The sequence below is a fragment of the Wyeomyia smithii genome, chromosome 2 (genome assembly GCF_029784165.1).
Source record: "Wyeomyia smithii strain HCP4-BCI-WySm-NY-G18 chromosome 2, ASM2978416v1, whole genome shotgun sequence".
Lineage (NCBI taxonomy): Eukaryota > Metazoa > Arthropoda > Insecta > Diptera > Culicidae > Wyeomyia > Wyeomyia smithii.
The window spans coordinates 105,728,751-105,745,324 of NC_073695.1; the positions used below are offsets into that span (position 1 = coordinate 105,728,751).

Here is a 16,574-nt window from a genome sequence, read left to right on the forward strand (position 1 = left end):
CTTATACGTTTATATGATAATCCGATGTCCAAGTAACAAGCAGGATGAATTCTGGTTTTTTTCTAAGTTAACAAAAACATAATAAAAATCTAGATAGAAAAAGTGTCCGAAACTGCCCCCCTCTCCCCTACAACTAAGCGACATCCAAGTGTTACCTCGTATAATAAGGATCGAAATTTGTTATCCACGTTTGCACGGTAAAGATGTGGGTACACACAAAAGTTCTGAAAAACATTTTGAAATAATTAATTTTATTGTTTTTAAAAGAGAGGTAACATCACAGTAATATAGATATAAAGATTCATGCATTTTTTTCCCTTGTTGAAGACTGCACCACTGCGACCATTGCATTGTTTGATCTATTGTGGTATGCTTTACCTTACTCTAAGTGCGTACGAGCTGGTACATCACTATTTGGCGAGTTGATGTCCTTGCTACATTGCACATTTATCCCAGTTATCCCAACGCACTTCGTATGAAGTTTATTACCTCACCAAGACTTTCCCTCCAAATTTCGGTAGGTTATATGTGTCCCTTACCGAAGATACGAAATCTGCGTTGTATTAATACTCGGCATTCGCAGAGTAGATGTTCTGAAGTTTTGCTTTTGATGCCATATAGGCGACATTTATCATCATCAAGTTTGCCTATCTTCTTGAGATGATACTTACTCGGACAGTTCCCTGTAATAACCCGATCAGAAAGAAAAAACAAAAATGTAACAGAAGCTGTTAGTTTGTTACGGGAAAAATCGTGTTTTAAATTTACTGAAAAGTTAATTTTTTGCATTTAACTTTTGTTAGCTACATTTTACAAGAAAACTTTGTTCTAAAGAAGCATTTGGGCACACAAAACACACGTGTTTGTTAAAAACCACCACAGATTAGGTGGATTGGGACAGATGGAACTTATAACAGTTTTGAGCACTCAAGCTAAACGTCGGGAAAAAGTATTAACATCATGAGTCTACTTGCCCCTTTTTACTCTATACGTTCTTAAAGTTATCGAAAAAATAAGCTAAAACATGCTATAACTTTGTAGGGAAAAGTCCTGGAGATGTGTGGTCTTCAACAAAAACGTGTGTTTTGTATGTCCAAATGCTTCTTTAGAACAACGTTTTCTTGTAAAATGTAGCTAACAAAAGTTAAGTGCAAAAAATTAACTTTTAAGTAACTTTTACAGAAAATACTTTGTAACTCTGTACCCAATGAAGATAGGAATTTTGTTTCTTCAGCAAAGATTCATATTTTTGTACATTCTAAAACTTTGCCGAATTAACCATTCCTCTATCTCTTAACACAAAAAAGTTAGTATATTGGATATATGAAAACCTACTGTAACATATGCTCGCCGTACTCTGATATGGGTGGATTGGGACAAGTGGAACCTAAAGGAGTTTATAGTACTTTAGCTTAACTTCAAGGAAAATTATTGACATCATGATTCCACTTGCCCCTTTTTAACCTATAAGCTCTTGAATTTATCGAAATATGAAGCTAAAATATGATATAACTTTGTAAGGAAAAGTCCTGGAGATATATGATCTTTGTCAAAAATGTGTGTTTTGATTGCCTCAACAATTTCTCCGAACAATACTTTCGTGTAACATGTAACTAACAAAAGTTAAGTACAGAAAACTAACTTCTAAGTAAGTTCCATGTAATATACTTTATTACTTTGTACCAAAGGAAGATAGGATTTTCATTTGTTCAACAAAGTTTCATATTTTTTAATCTTCTACAACTTTGCTGAACAAACTATTTTTCTATCTCTTAACACAAAAAAGTAATTTTTTTATTTTTAGTATAGTAAACTTTTCATACTTTTTGACAATTCGCGATTATGCGGTTATTCATACAAACAATTGTTCCGAATACTTTAGGATGAAGCTAGGATGAAGGTAAAAGGCGCTATAGAATTAAGTTACACTTTATGCCTTATTGGACTGTACGCTGCGCTGCGGAGAACGAAAAGTTGGTATATATTAGCTGGTTCTAATCAGGTTTCGCTGGTGTAAATCTAGTATAAAGTTGTTTCCAAAATAGCACACCGCTGAAGATGCCTTAACTCATTCAGATTCAATTTTGTTATCAAAATTATATGGAAAAATACAAAATTATATCAAAAAATGTTATTTGTATCTCGCGTTCATAGAATTTTATAATTTTTTAGTTATGCGCCTCTGATCGGGAAGATCTGTGAATGTCCTCAAGTCTTTCTTATTAAACCTGAGCAGCACGAGGCTCTTCTCGCGATTTGGCTCTATGCATCTTTTGATTGTCGTAATCCGCTTATGACATCCTTTGCTTTACTGGTCGCTTTCTGCCATTCACCGAGTTCAGCTTTTGGAGCGGTCGGGGAGACTCCACAGAAAGGTTCTGGGCCAACAAAGTTAGTAGATGACCCTTGTCTGGCTAGTAAGTCGGCCTTCTCGTTTCCTTCGATTCCAAAATGACCAGGAACCCAGTATAAGTTAACCTGGTTTTTCATAGCTAACTTTCGGGGCGACAGGATGCATTCCCACACTAGTTTAGAGTGACAGAAAGGAGAATTCAGGTGCTGCCTGACTATCACAGAAAATGCAAATATTTGCGTGTCGATTATTTCTTTTCAGACACGTATTCGTGCATTATATTAACGCGTATATTCCAGCCTGGAATACTGTTGGCCAGTGTCTCATGGGAAAAAATTTATTAATTCCTGGTCCTGTGAATCCCGCACCCGTGGAACCATTCATTTTAAAACCGTCTGTGTAGAAGCAAAGTGAACCGTCCCGATCCCTGTTACCAACCTTCTCGTTCTATCTCTAATATTCTGTAAGGAATTCCGAAATTTGGTTTCTCTCCAGCCAATCCTCCTTACTTTTTATTAGATTATTTAGGCCGTTACAAATTTTATTTTCATTTTATGTCACCCCCCCCCCCCCCCCCTTAAAAAATCTTGAATATTGGAAGGGGAAGAAAAAAAAAGCACAAATCGTTTTGTTCATTTTATTGGTTTTCCGACAGCATAAATGCTTAATTTAGCAACAAACAAGTCCAGTGACAGCGAGAGTGTCGTCAAAGAGCAAGCGAAATAAATAATAATAATAATAAAGTGTTATTTTTCAACATTTAGTTGAGTGCAAGTTAAAAACGTCATAACTTGCATACACACTTTGATCAAAGAAATTTCTTTTTTTCGTCTCGGTGTTATTTATTTTTTGCCACCCCCTTTGCTAATTCTGATAACCTTGGACATAAAAAGAATTCGAAATTTGTATCAGCCTTATTTGGAAATCTTTCAGTATTCTCAGGTGTCCTGTTAGATCTCCTGCTTTTAGGTTGCACTGTCGATTTAGCCTTAGAGCATTTTTTTCTGCTTCTAGTTGAACTACCTGATGAAGTGGAAGAAGGTGAAGTATTGCATCTAGGGTAACGGGGGTATTTTGGCCAGCTTTGGAAAGTGTTCGCACAGTTCATTAGAAACAAACACAATTTTCCAACATAAATACCTACTCTATTATACCATTGTTAAAAGCTAAGTGTCTACTTGAATATACACCGTTCAACAATGCAATATATTGAAAAATATCCAAGCAATATCAAAATTTCTACGAAGTACTAAAAACATATTTTGGTCCACCAAATTTTTACTTTGGCCCACCTTTATATCTACAGACATGTATGGAAATAATTCAGACTAATTATATTTAAGATCATCATCGGTATTTTTAGAGCAAAAATAGTGGGTTTGAAGAGAACATCCTTCTGTTGTGAATTTTTGTATAATTTAGGCAACTAAAAATGAAATGATTTGGCTTATTGCGGTTTGATAGGGATTCTCATCCAATTTCATATCATTAAATGTGATAAATTAAGAAGTAATTACCTGTAAATTGTCACAAGCTGCTTCTTTGTTCACGTGCAACGGCCGAACGGTATTCAAGGGAGATATCAAAACTTGGCATGGCCAAAATATGTTTGCTTCAGAAAGAGGCAAACATATTTCGGCCATGCGTTTAACCACTTTTTCAACTTTTTCCAACATGTGAGAGTATACAAACTGTTTCTATGATATTTTATTGATGTTACTACAACAACGAATTGTTTCAAAAGCATACATATTTGTTACAATAGATTCCGGACGTTGACTCGTATATTACCACTTCCTCTTGACTTTTGGTTGACTCAGCCATGACTTTGAATATGTATGAACTAATTCCAAAATAACACTACCTAGAGCCAGTTTTTCGCCGAAAACTATAGTGTAGTATGATTCTTAGGTGTGTTATTCAATGTTGCATGCATAGTTTTCTAATATTCATTGAAATTATCAGATAAAATGCGTAAAATGTTACCGGGTGGGCCAAAATACCCCCGTTACCCCAGAGCTTTTGATGGAGTGCTTCTCATAGCTCCACAAATCGATGCACAGGCCAATCTTTGGATTTTACCTAGCTTAGCTTGAGTGGATGTTTCAATGGTTTTGGGCCACCAAACTAACGAAGCGTAGGTTATTCTGGGTATGATGGCAGTATGGGTATTGTTTTATATATCCAATGTATCATGCTGGGTTTGAGACCCCAGATTTTTCCAATGGCTCTGCTGCATACCCATAGGGCGTTTGCGGCCTTGGTAATTGTTTGTTCTACTTGAGTGTTCCAGATTAGTTTCTGGTCAAGTTTCCCAAATATTTGACTTCAGTGGAAAGCTTTATATCGGTGCCTTCCAATCGCAATTTAGGAATAATGTATTTCCGTTTTCGAGTGACAGGAACAATAGTTGTTTTGGATGGATTTACACTCAATACCTCTCGCCTACACCATTGAGCTGTGAGATTAAGTGCAGTTTGCATTCTATTAGAAATAACGCAGTCGTGCTTCCCCCTGATTAAAATCTCTACGTCGTCTGCAAAACCTATTACCGAAGCCGTTTTCCGAAAGGCTCCGAAGAAGATCGTCTACAATTAATGACCATAACAGGGAAGATAACATCCCTCCTTGAGGGCATCCTTTTGTAGTTTTTCTTGTTAGGGACGTCTTACCGAGTTTAGCCGTTATTTCGCGACTTATTAGCATGGCATGAATCCACTTTATTGTGTTCCTGTCCATACCATGCCTTCCATGGCTATTTTCATTGAGTTGTGAGATGCATTATCAAATGCTCCCTCAATATCAAGAAAGGCTGCCAGGGAAATTTTCCTGGCATGGATGGATTTTTCGCTTTTTCCCACTAACATATGTAGAAGATTCATAAAATACTCCTGCTGAAAAATTTTCTTTTGACCAGAATAACTAAGCGAAATGACTTAAAATCCTAGGAAATTAACTTAACTGCTCAGGTATTCAAATTATAAAAATTCCAGCAAATGGTGCTTGTTAAACATTTGAAGGTTGCTGTAAAGGTTAAACATTTGAAATATACTCCACAAGATAGATGTAAAGTTTATTTGAATAGATGCCGAAACTCGCCTTCTTGAGTTTAACGTTACAGTCGAAAAGCATCCAAATATAAAAAAAAACACAAAACATTAAAGGGGCCGTTCAATAATTATGTAAGCAAATAGGGGGGAGGGGGGAATATGCATTTTTCTTACGCTATCTTACAAGGGAGGGAGGGGGGTGAATTGATTATCTTGAATTTGAATTTTGAATTTTATTTTCGTTCTTTGGAACAGGGAAAAGCCCGGTGGAGTAAGCTTCTTTCAAGCATTTCCTCCAACAGGCACAAAACCTGCTCATATTTTTTTACATTTCACAGTAGCCTCAAGACTCTTCTAAGGGAATGCCAAATAGTATATATACATATGCATTTATATCATTATATGAGCTTTTTCTAATGTGAACGTAATATTGATTGCTAATTTATATCTGAAGGAGCGTATGGTAGATGGTGGCAAGTTGTTGGTGATTGGCGACGGGTGTTGTCGTGAAATAGCAGTGCGGAGGCGGTGGTTTGCAGGTGGCGTTTATAGGTGGCGTGTACCGTGGGCCAGGGTTCCAGAATCAATGAGGCGATAGTTGACCTGAGGAAATGCTCAGCAGTATAGTTCGCTACCAGAGCGCAGCGGAAGCAGAATGATGATTGCCGGATGCTGACCATGCGGAGTTAAGTCGAAGCTGGCGCAGTGTTGAAGGCAGATGATCCAGTAGTGCATACAGATGTCCATGTCCATGGATCTCCGAAGTTTGGGAGCCGAGAGAGATTCTATAACCATTAATTTACTTGATTAGGGGCGTAGTATCTCTGGCTTCGGTCAGACATATACTTGTGTAAGTTACCTTACAGTATAGTTGTCCTTGCTACCAGAGTAGCCCGATGTAGCAGTTGAGAAGTGCAGTTTGCAAATGCAGGTGGCCTGACCAAAGGAGGGGTGCAAGGTAGCTCGAAGCAAATCCAATTACGTAGATAGATGTAATGGCAGAGCTGAATGCCACCACGGGTCGGTAATTGGCGATTACCGAAGGCCACGGAAGTGCTCACTGCTAGCAAGCAGTCCCGGACCATCAGCGGGAGCTAGCCTAGGTCGTGGCGAGATTCAGGCACTGGGCCGCTGAATTCTCGCAAAAGCCACACTGGCCGGAAGCAGCTCCGACGGAGCGAGTAGTGCCGCTCCCACCACCCAAATGCACTATACCGCCCATTGGGACTGATGCCAGTAATGTTCCCAATTACGGCAACTGGTCGCATCACTATAGGATAAGAGTCGGATTTCGTTTTCGTACCATGATTTTGGGCTGGCACCTGCGCCGAGCTCCCTTAGTAATGTCGTGTGATAACGGCTTGAAACGGAGAGATTACAACCGGTGCAGGGGTCTCCGTCCCGTAAAACCTGACAGGCCTTCCAGTACGTTCCGAGTCCATTGCCTGGTGGGAACCCGGCAGGAGTAGGATCAGATGTCTTTTCCTGAGTTGCGCCGGTCGGGGGTGTCATAGTTGCCCATAAGGCGCTATGGCAGCCGCCCCTAGCCATGGCCTCACTGCTCCGGCATAGACTACCTTGGGACCATTTAGGCGACCACTCCACTATGGATAAGGATAGCAGCTGGTAGGGGGACCCAATAAACAAAAATGTTGAACTCAAAAACAAAAGCAAAAGAGACGGGTGCGGAGGGGTTACCAAATCCCTTCGCACGAGGTGGCGTCCAGCGGTCTCCGCAGAAGAAGGCGGAGACGGATGCGGCGAATCCGTCGGTGTCCACACCAGACATCTCGGTAGACGGTCCCTTGCTAGTCAAGGCCGTCGAAAGGTGTATGGACACGCGGCCAAGAGTGGCGGCGCTGTCTGAACAACTCGATGCCATAATCGAGTTCTTGGCGAACAGGCGAAACATCGCTGCCGACCTGAAGCAGAGCCACCTCCTGCTTCGGAGCACCATTGATGAAGCCAGAAAGGAGCACGAAGAACTCGTAGCTCGGGTGAAGGCGGCCGAGAAAGCGGCCAGGACCGGGAGGGCGACTGCATCTAAAGAGGTGCAGACAGACGCCCCCTCGTTCGCGTCGGTCTGCTCCACGGGGCAGGTCGCTAAGCGAACAAGGCAGTCCCCGGGGGAAACGGCCCCCGGGAACACCAAGAAACGATTGGTCGTGCTACTCCCACGGGAACACACGCCAACCGGTTCAAGGTCCACCGCGGAAAAGGCACAGGTGGAGGCTACGGGCAACCCATGGACTACCGTAGAGGGTAGGAAGCGTCGGGAAGGTGCGACGCGACATGATGGCGGAGCGGCCAGAGGACCAAAAAAGGTCAAAAAGGCGCGGAGTAGGGGTGATGCCCTCATACTCAAGACGGATGGGTCGAAGTGCTCAGAAGTCTTGAAGAAGATGAGGGGGGAAACCCAGCTCAAGGATCTGGGGGCGGATGTGCGGAGTATCCGCCGATCTCGCACTGGCGAGATGATATTTGAGCTCCGGAAGGACGCCAAGAACAAGGGGGCTACCTACAAAACGATAGCTGAAAAGGTCCTAGGGAAGGAGGTGCAAGTGCGGGCACTCACCTCAGAAGTGACTCTCCAGCTTAAAAACCTGGACGAAATCACTGAGGGGTGCGACATTGCACAAGCCCTAAAAGCGAAGTGCGGGGTGGAGGTGGCTAAGGAGTCAATCCGCCTCCGCAAAGGTCCGGCGGGGACCCAGATAGCTACCTTCCGACTACCATCGGCGGACGCTAACCTGGCCCTGAAAGAGGGCAAGTTGAAGGTCGGCTGGTCTGTTTGTCCTCTGGGCATACTACAGCAACCAGACATTTGCTTCCGGTGCTTCGAGGGCGGACATAAGGCCTGGACCTGCAAGGGGCCCGATAGGAGCCAGCTGTGCAGGCGATGTGGAGGTGCAGGCCATAAAGCAAAGGACTGTGTGGAGTCTCCCAAGTGCCTGGTATGTTCCGGGAAACGGGACGCCAAACACTTTATGGGAGGCCCCAGGTGCCCAGCCGGTAAGCCGGCTGCGAAACCACGGGCGTAAGGGTGACGCAACTGAACCTGAACCATTGCTTCGCGGCTCAGCAGCTGCTACACCAAGCAGCCACTGAGTCGTTGTCGGACATCGCCGTCATATCAGATCCCTACCGCATCCCTCCCGGAAACGGTAACTGGGTTGCGGATAAGTCCAGTTTGGCGGCCATATGTACGACGAGCAAGTTCCCGGTTCAGGAGGTTGTCTCAACCTCAGAAGAAGGGTACGTAGTTGCTAAGGTAAACGGAGTGTTCTACTGCAGTTGCTATGCTCCGCCACGTTGGTCTACCGAAAGGTTCACCCAGATGGTCGACCTCCTATCCATGGAGCTAACGGGCCTAACGCCGTTGGTGGTGGCGGGCGACTTCAACGCTTGGGCTGTTGAGTGGGGAAGTCGCTTCACGAACCAGAGGGGCCAGATCCTGTTGGGGGCTTTTGCAAAGCTCAACCTAGATCTGGCCAACGTTGGGAACAAAAGTACATTTAGCAGAAATGGTGCGGAGTCGATCATCGACGTGACGTTCTCCAGCCCAGGACTGATCAAGAACTGGAGGGTAGACGATGGCTACACTAATAGTGACCACCAGGCGGTCTGTTATAGTGTAGACAACAACGAGAGGCGGCAAGCGACGGGTGAAGCCAACACTCCGACCGTTCGCGGGTGGAAGACATCGCACTTTGATGCCGAGGTATTCGAAGAGGCAATGAGAAGGGAGCGCGAGGGGGGCAGTTGGCTCCGCCCGACTGCTGACCAACTAGTTGCTATGCTATCGCGGGCGTGCGACGCCACCATGCCTAGGACTCGCCAACCTAGGAATGGAAAGCCACCGGTTTACTGGTGGACGGACGCGATAGCCGACCTTCGCAGTGCGTGCCTCCGTGCAAGACGGAGGATGCAGCGTGCGCGAAACGAAGAAGAGAGGACAGAGCACCGCGCAGCATTCAGTTCGGCAAGATCGATGCTAAAGAGTGCGATAAAGGCCAGCAAGAGGGCCTGCTTCGATAGGCTATGTGCGAGTGCCAATACAAATCCGTGGGGTGACGCCTACAGGATCGTAATGGCCAAGACTAAAGCGCGCTGGCGCCTGCAGAGCGATCACCAGCGATGCTGGAGCGTATCATCGAGGGACTCTTTCCACGCCACGAGCCAAGTCCTTGGCCTCCGGCAGTTGAGTCTCACGTCCGACTTTCCAGTATCTCAGACATAGACCAGAGATGGTCGGCCAACCCGCCGAGCATCCAATCCGTGAGCGACGACAGCCGTGTCGAGGCAGGGGAGGAGGCAAGGGTTACAAATGAGGAACTCATCGTGATCGCCAAATCCCTAAAGGTGAGCAAGGCACCGGGACCGGATGGTATCCCTAACCTGGCGATCAGGCTGGCGATTAAAACGGCCCCCGGGCTGTTCAGGGCAGTCATGCAGAGGTGCCTGGATGACTGTCTCTTTCCGGACAGGTGGAAGCGGCAGAGACTGGTCTTATTGCCGAAGGCTGGGAAACCGCCAGGGGACCCATCGGCATATAGGCCTATCTGCCTGCTGGACACCGCGGGCAAGGTGCTTGAGAGGATCATCCTCAACAGACTGGTGAGGTTCACGGAGGGTGTACACGGTCTGGCAAGTAACCAGTTCGGCTTCCGGAAGGGCAGGTCCACGCTGGACGCAATCTCTTCCGTCATCAAGACGGCGGAGGTAGCAATCCAGCGCAAAAGAAGGGGAATACGCTACTGCGCAATCGTCACGCTCGACGTGAAGAATGCGTTCAATAGTGCCAGTTGGGACTCCATAGCGCTCGCGCTCAGGAGCATCCATGTACCGGTGTCGCTGTACAAGATTCTGGAAAACTATTTCCAGAATCGAGTACTTGTTTACGACACTGAGGAGGGTCAGAAGTGCGTCCCAATTACCGCAGGAGTTCCGCAAGGTTCTATCCTGGGCCCGGTTGTGTGGAATGTCATGTATGACGGAGTGTTGAAACTCAAGTTCCCTGAAGAGGTTGTGATCGTCGGCTTTGCAGACGACATAACGCTGGAGGTTTACGGCCAGTCTATCGAGGAGGTCGAGTTGACGGCCGCGCACTGTATACGCAAGGTCGAGGACTGGATGCGCTCCAGGAAACTGGAGCTCGCGCATCATAAGACGGAGGTCACGGTTGTGAACAACCGTAAATCGGAGCAACAGGCGGTGGTCAGAGTCGGAGACTGCACCATCACCTCGAAGCGATCCCTGAAGCTCTTAGGGGTTATGGTGGACGACAAGCTCACGTTCGGGAGTCACGCCGACTATGCCTGTAAGAGGGCCTCATCGGCTATTGCAGCACTATCTCGTATGATGTCCAATAGCTCAGCGGTTTATGGCAGCAAGCGAAGACTTCTTGTCAGCGTGGTTTCGTCCATACTTAGGTATGGTGGGCCAGTGTGGTCCAGAGCGCTAGGTACTAACAGTTTCCGTGGTAAACTGGAAAGTACCTACAGGCTCATGTGCCTGAGAGTTGCGAGTGCGTATCGTACGGTGTCATACGATGCAATCTGTGTCTTGTCCGGCATGATGCCTATCAGCATCGCCATCAAGGAGGACAGAGAGTGTTTCGACCAACGTGACACAAGGGGCATACGAGGTACCAGAAGGTCATTCTCGATGCTCGGCTGGCAGCGGGAATGGTCCAACTCCACAAAGGGCAGATGGACGCACCGACTCATACCGGAGATATCCGGCTGGGTCGGGAGACGACATGGTGAAGTGAACTTCCACCTGACACAAATCCTGTCAGGACATGGTTGTTTCAGGCAATATCTACACAGGTTCGGACACGCGGTGTCCCCCATGTGTCCCGAGTGCGTGGAGGAGGAGGAGACTGCTGAGCATGTCTTCTTCGTTTGCCCCCGTTACGCAAGAGCGAGGAGCAACATGATGGCTGTGAGCGGGCCTGGCACTACTCCGGACAATCTAGTCCGGAGGATGCGCGACGACCCGGACATCTGGAACGCGGTCTGTGCGGCCGCCTTTCAGATTGTTCTGGAGCTGCAACGTGTGTGGCGGGTCAACCACCAACACGCCACTGGTAGCTAATTACCAGTCTCCAGGTAGTTAGCTAGGAGGTTATAAGAGTAAAGAGGGTGCATCACGCACAAAAGCCACTCCCCCACGTAATACTTAACCGTCGTTCCGGGAAGACCAGGGCTGGAGACTGGAGGGGTTTTAGTGGGTCGGGACAGGGATCAGTAGGTGTCTGGGCGAGTGTAACTACCCCAGCATCTCTCCCCTAGTCTCATCCCCACACCCTGAGTTCTCTTCTCAGGTGTCTGTTTTAAGATTTCCCCGCCACCTTTTAAAAAAAAAAAAAAAGATAGATGTAATGAATTCTAGTACAGAAAGTCCATCATTCTGCTCCAAATGCGTAGTTTTATTTTGTCTTTGAACTTTTTACCGACATGTTCAGATTTCAAATCAGCCGGCAGGGAATTGAACCGTGTTTTACTGTGATAAGCTACAGATTTTTTGCCCAACTCCGTGTTTGAACCATTGACAACGAATGTTGCTGGGATTTCTTAGCTGATATCTATGTGACCGTTGAGATAAAGTTTGATTGTGATGTGCATGTGGATTATACAACAGGTTGTGAATGTGACATAAACACTGGATTTCACGTAGTGCTGGTATTGGTAGTATAGAGCAGGGATGTTACGGATGTGATTTTTCAGACATCTGCAGATGCGGATGCGGATATGTGATTACGGATGCAGATGTTGATGCGGATGTAAATTTTCATGCGGATGCGTATGCGGATGTTCCGCATTTGCGGATGTGGATGCGGATATCCGTAGCATCCCTTGTGTTATATTTTGCTTTTTTCACATAACCATGCCCCTCCCCAGTGCAAAAGTTATTTGGGCGAGCAGTAAATACACCAAGGAAAATTTTTCTGCAATATTTTATGAAGCGATATTTTTTTCAATATCCGCATGGTATGATGCGGATGCGGATATGTGATTACGGATGCAGATGTTGATGCGGATGTCAATTTTCATGCGGATGTTCCGCATTTGCGGATGCGGATGCGGATATCCGTTACATCCTTAGTATAGAGGCTTTTGCCTCGTTGTACAAGTCCAATGTTGAATACAGGTTGTTTTTTTGTACACCACTTTGAGGCACCTGTTTTGTGTGACTTGTAAGGGCTTCAATCGTGTCTTTGTAGCAGCACCCCATATTGCTACCAGGTAATTAAGCTTGGATTGGATGAAGGCATGATACATGGTCTCTAAAGCCTTCTGCGGCATAAACTTGGAGACTCTCCATGTGGAACTTACACATTTACGCAGTTCAGTGATGTGTTGATTCCAGGATAATGTGGCATCCAAATTTAGCCCTAAGTATTTGAAGTATTCTACTTCATCTATTTTAGTTGAGGAAACTATAACATCTGAGTGAGGTGAAACTCTCAGGCGTGGCGAACGGAACAAAATATATTTCGTTTTTGCCAAGTTCAATGACAGAAGATTTTCCGTGAAGAATCCGTGAACTTTTTCCAGATCTTCTGTAATTTGACGAACAATTTCTCCCGGATCTTCGTTTTCGTATGACAATGAAGTATCATCAGCGAACAATCTCGGTTTCCCATGCAGGTCAATCTTGGCGAGGTCGTTGATATAAATTAAGAACAGTCAAGGTCCCAGATTACTGCCCTGAGGAACACCCACTGTTAGGGGCTTTTTCGAGCTAGATGTACCATTAACCCAAGTAAACTGAGTTCTGTCGCAGAGGTAGTTTCGAATAAGATCATTTGCTATACCTCTTATTCCACAAAAATCGAGCTTCTGGAGTAGTATCTGATGATCAATGGTATCAAAAGCCTTTTTAAGGTCTAGGAAAAGCACTCCAACCATTTTTTGGGAATCAATCGCCTTGTATGTATTATCTACAAGTTCACTCGTGGCTATTAACGTACACGATCCTGTTCGAAATCCGTATTGATAGTTGTACAACACCTTATGTTCGTTTAGAAAGTCAGATATTTTGGTCACCAGCAGCTTTTCCGGTATTTTACTAAGTACTGATAACACCGATATTGGCCTATAGTTATTCACATCTGCCTTGCTACCTGTCTTGAAGATCGGTATCACACGCGCGACTTTAAGTATTGCAGGAAAGTTTCCCGTACTTATACATTCGTTGAACACATCCTTCAATAGAGTTGAGAAAACGCAGTGGTGATCTTTTACGAATGAAGCTGGAATACCATCGGGGCTGCTACTTTTGCCAGAATCGAGATTATTTATTTGTAGTATTACTTCTTGGATTGTTGCTGGTCGCAAAAAAATGGAAGCGTTTATAGGAGTGAGCGTGTTGTACTTATTTATGTCTCGACTACTACGGATAGTTGACGCAAGCTGGGGTCTTACGTAAGAAAAACATTGTTAATGCAGCTGTTCAAATAACCACGTTCATGAAAGTGTGGACGGTAAAATTCATATAAAGAAAATTACGGATGGACGATTAACTCGAATTAAGAACAGGAGAGGAAACGAAATATTGTGCTTGCTTCAGAATGATAGAACTAAAATGAAAATCTATATATGCTGGCAGTAAGATCTTACTATGAGGGAGGGGGGGTATCGAAAAATCTTACGATGTCTTACAAGGGAGGGAACAAAACGTCCAATTCAAAATTTGGGAAGCCTGCTTTCCTTGGGATTAAATGAGCACCAAGAATTTCATTAGCGACCAAAACCACAAACGAGCCGCTACACTGTAAAAGTTCGGCGCGAAAAAGAGATATTCGTTGCGTGCCGGTCCGAAGACGAGCATCAATCACCGAGTATGTGTTAGGCTCCAGTTATGGATTGTTTATCAAGTTTGTTATCTGTACCAGCATGTTTTCCTTCAAGACATCAATTTTAATAAACTCTCACAGCAGAATTTTGAACTGTCTGTTAAATTACGCTGTTACAAACTTCATCTTCGAGGCATAAAAATAGTCTAGACTAATGGAAGCAAAAGTAAGCGGTTTTGTTGGGACAAGGAGATTTTATCAATTATTTTCATAACACACTAAAGTCGCTTTTTACGCGGGGAATACGTGCCGCGTAAACAAACCGCGTAAATTTCAGAATTCCGGATTCCGCCTAAACAACCGCCTAAATTCCGGCATCCGCGTAAAAAAGCCGCGTAAAAAGCGACCTTAGTGTACTGATATAAGGTATATTATGGTAGACAGTTGGTGTCTTTTCATGGCGTCTGTGCTAAGCATGTTTGATCATGATGGGTTTATAGGGTGTGGAAATTTGGCCTTGAACTTTTTCATCAAATTTTATTGTTTGAGCAATGAATTAACACTGATAACTGATAGGTCTTAAAATTATCGATCATTTTATCTATTTAACGAAACATTGATTTGTGTAATCCATCATGTGGTTATGCTGTTATTGCCATTTGAAACCTAACCGAACATTTGCCAGATTCATTTTCAATTTTACAGAATGTACTCCAGTACAGAAAATAAAGTCGTAATCCTACGTCAAAAAATATTAAAATTGGGATAAATTTTGTAAAATTGCTTATCCCTAATGTGTGTTTACATCCAATGAATAAAAAAAAGTAATATAAATATATATTTTTCGCCATCTAAAAGCTATTCCGTTTGATCTCCTTACACTCATTACTCAATTTTTTCCACAGCTCACGCCCAACACACGCCGAGCGAAATCTTTTGACGAAAGCGTATGGAAATCACGCGACAGCTCGCCTAACCTCTCCTCGAACTTATCGGCTGTATCTTCAGTGGCCCTATCGAGCCGCTACTCGGCAGCAGCCGACCCGAGCCCATCGGCGTGCACAAGTACCGGGAACACCGTTAGCTGTGGAGGGGGTCTGGACGATATTCTAGTGATTGAAAGTGAAAGTGAACAGCACTCGGGGCTGCATAGCTATCCCTACTCGCATTGTGGTACTCTCAGTCGGGGGGAAGTACGTAAAAGTCGGTCCAAAATGAAAAGTTATCTGAAGCGCTGCAAGGATGCTCTGATCGGCAGCCAGGCGACAGAGGACACATGTCCAATCACACATCACGAGGCAGTGGTTCAGCACCAGATACAGCAGCCCGAAACGGCGTTGGAACAGGCCATTCCGGTTCCGACCGCCAACTGGTATCTGGACGATCAGCTGTGTGAGATTCGCCCGGAAGATAATCGGGAACCGTACTCCACGTTCGCTACGGCCCGGTTGAAGGAACAATTGGAGAGTGAGGAGCAGTCTCAAAGACAACAGCTGTCGAAGCTTCAAGTGGGTCACGAGAGTAGTGTTGTGGTGGCGTCAGAGTATGCCGGCGATTCCCAGGGTGATGATCTATTGGATTCCGTGAATGAAAGTGGCGCCGCTGGCGGTCTCGTTGCACAGGGATCAAAGGTAAGAAAGGGTCTTTTTCACAGAGAATGTATCCCGATCGTTAAGAACCGATAGGGAGGATAGCTGCTAAAGGGTTACAGGGATGCCATATAAAATGATTATTCTAAGAAGACATTTTTCCTTTCATAGCGTTAACCGACGTCACTCACATGAGTCATGGCAACACTTTTGCATTTCTATCACCAGCTGAAAGAGTAGTATTAGACACATAGAAGTTTAATTTGACTATCGGAGATTGAAATCTTTTCTTGCCGTTCAGTCTGTATTGGCCGTAGGGTGTACTTCTAACCCGGGAGGGTTGGAAGTTTTCGTTTTCAATCTCGAGACAAACCATAAAAGGTCAGCAGCGGATATCGCCGAGAAAGCCTAACACTGATTGTGGAGGGCTGACTGAGCGGGAAAGTTAGTGAAACTGTTAATCTCATATAAGGGCTATCGAGTGTTGAATTTGCTTTCCGCTAACGGTCACAGAGGTTAACGATATCATCATCGGTTGCGGTAACTTTGCTGCGGCGGCAGGCATGAACCTCGATATATGAATAATGGTTCACTCGCACGAATTTATGGCAGCCTCTGATTGCATGTGATTTGTAGCCCGTGTGGCTCAATTGCAGAAATTGGGACAAGCGAAGCCAATGGTAGGTACTTAACCATACTTTTACTCACATTAGACAACTGTTGTGACAGTCTTCACACAGCTTTGAATTGCGTCTGCGAAAACTGCTAAAATTATAGGA

At 44.8% G+C, this 16,574-nt stretch overlaps 1 protein-coding gene across 3 annotated transcripts in view; it reads left to right on the forward strand.

Annotated features, from left to right (window-relative positions):
* The window catches only part of LOC129724944 (uncharacterized), a 1,074,712-nt gene that overhangs the window by 131,925 nt on the left and 926,213 nt on the right, over positions 1-16,574 (forward strand). For all 3 annotated transcript variants that reach the window (XM_055680233.1, XM_055680234.1, XM_055680235.1), the window contains exon 2: positions 15,112-15,837. In XM_055680233.1, the coding sequence (XP_055536208.1) occupies positions 15,112-15,837 (726 nt within the window). The remainder of the gene's footprint in view (positions 1-15,111; positions 15,838-16,574) is intronic.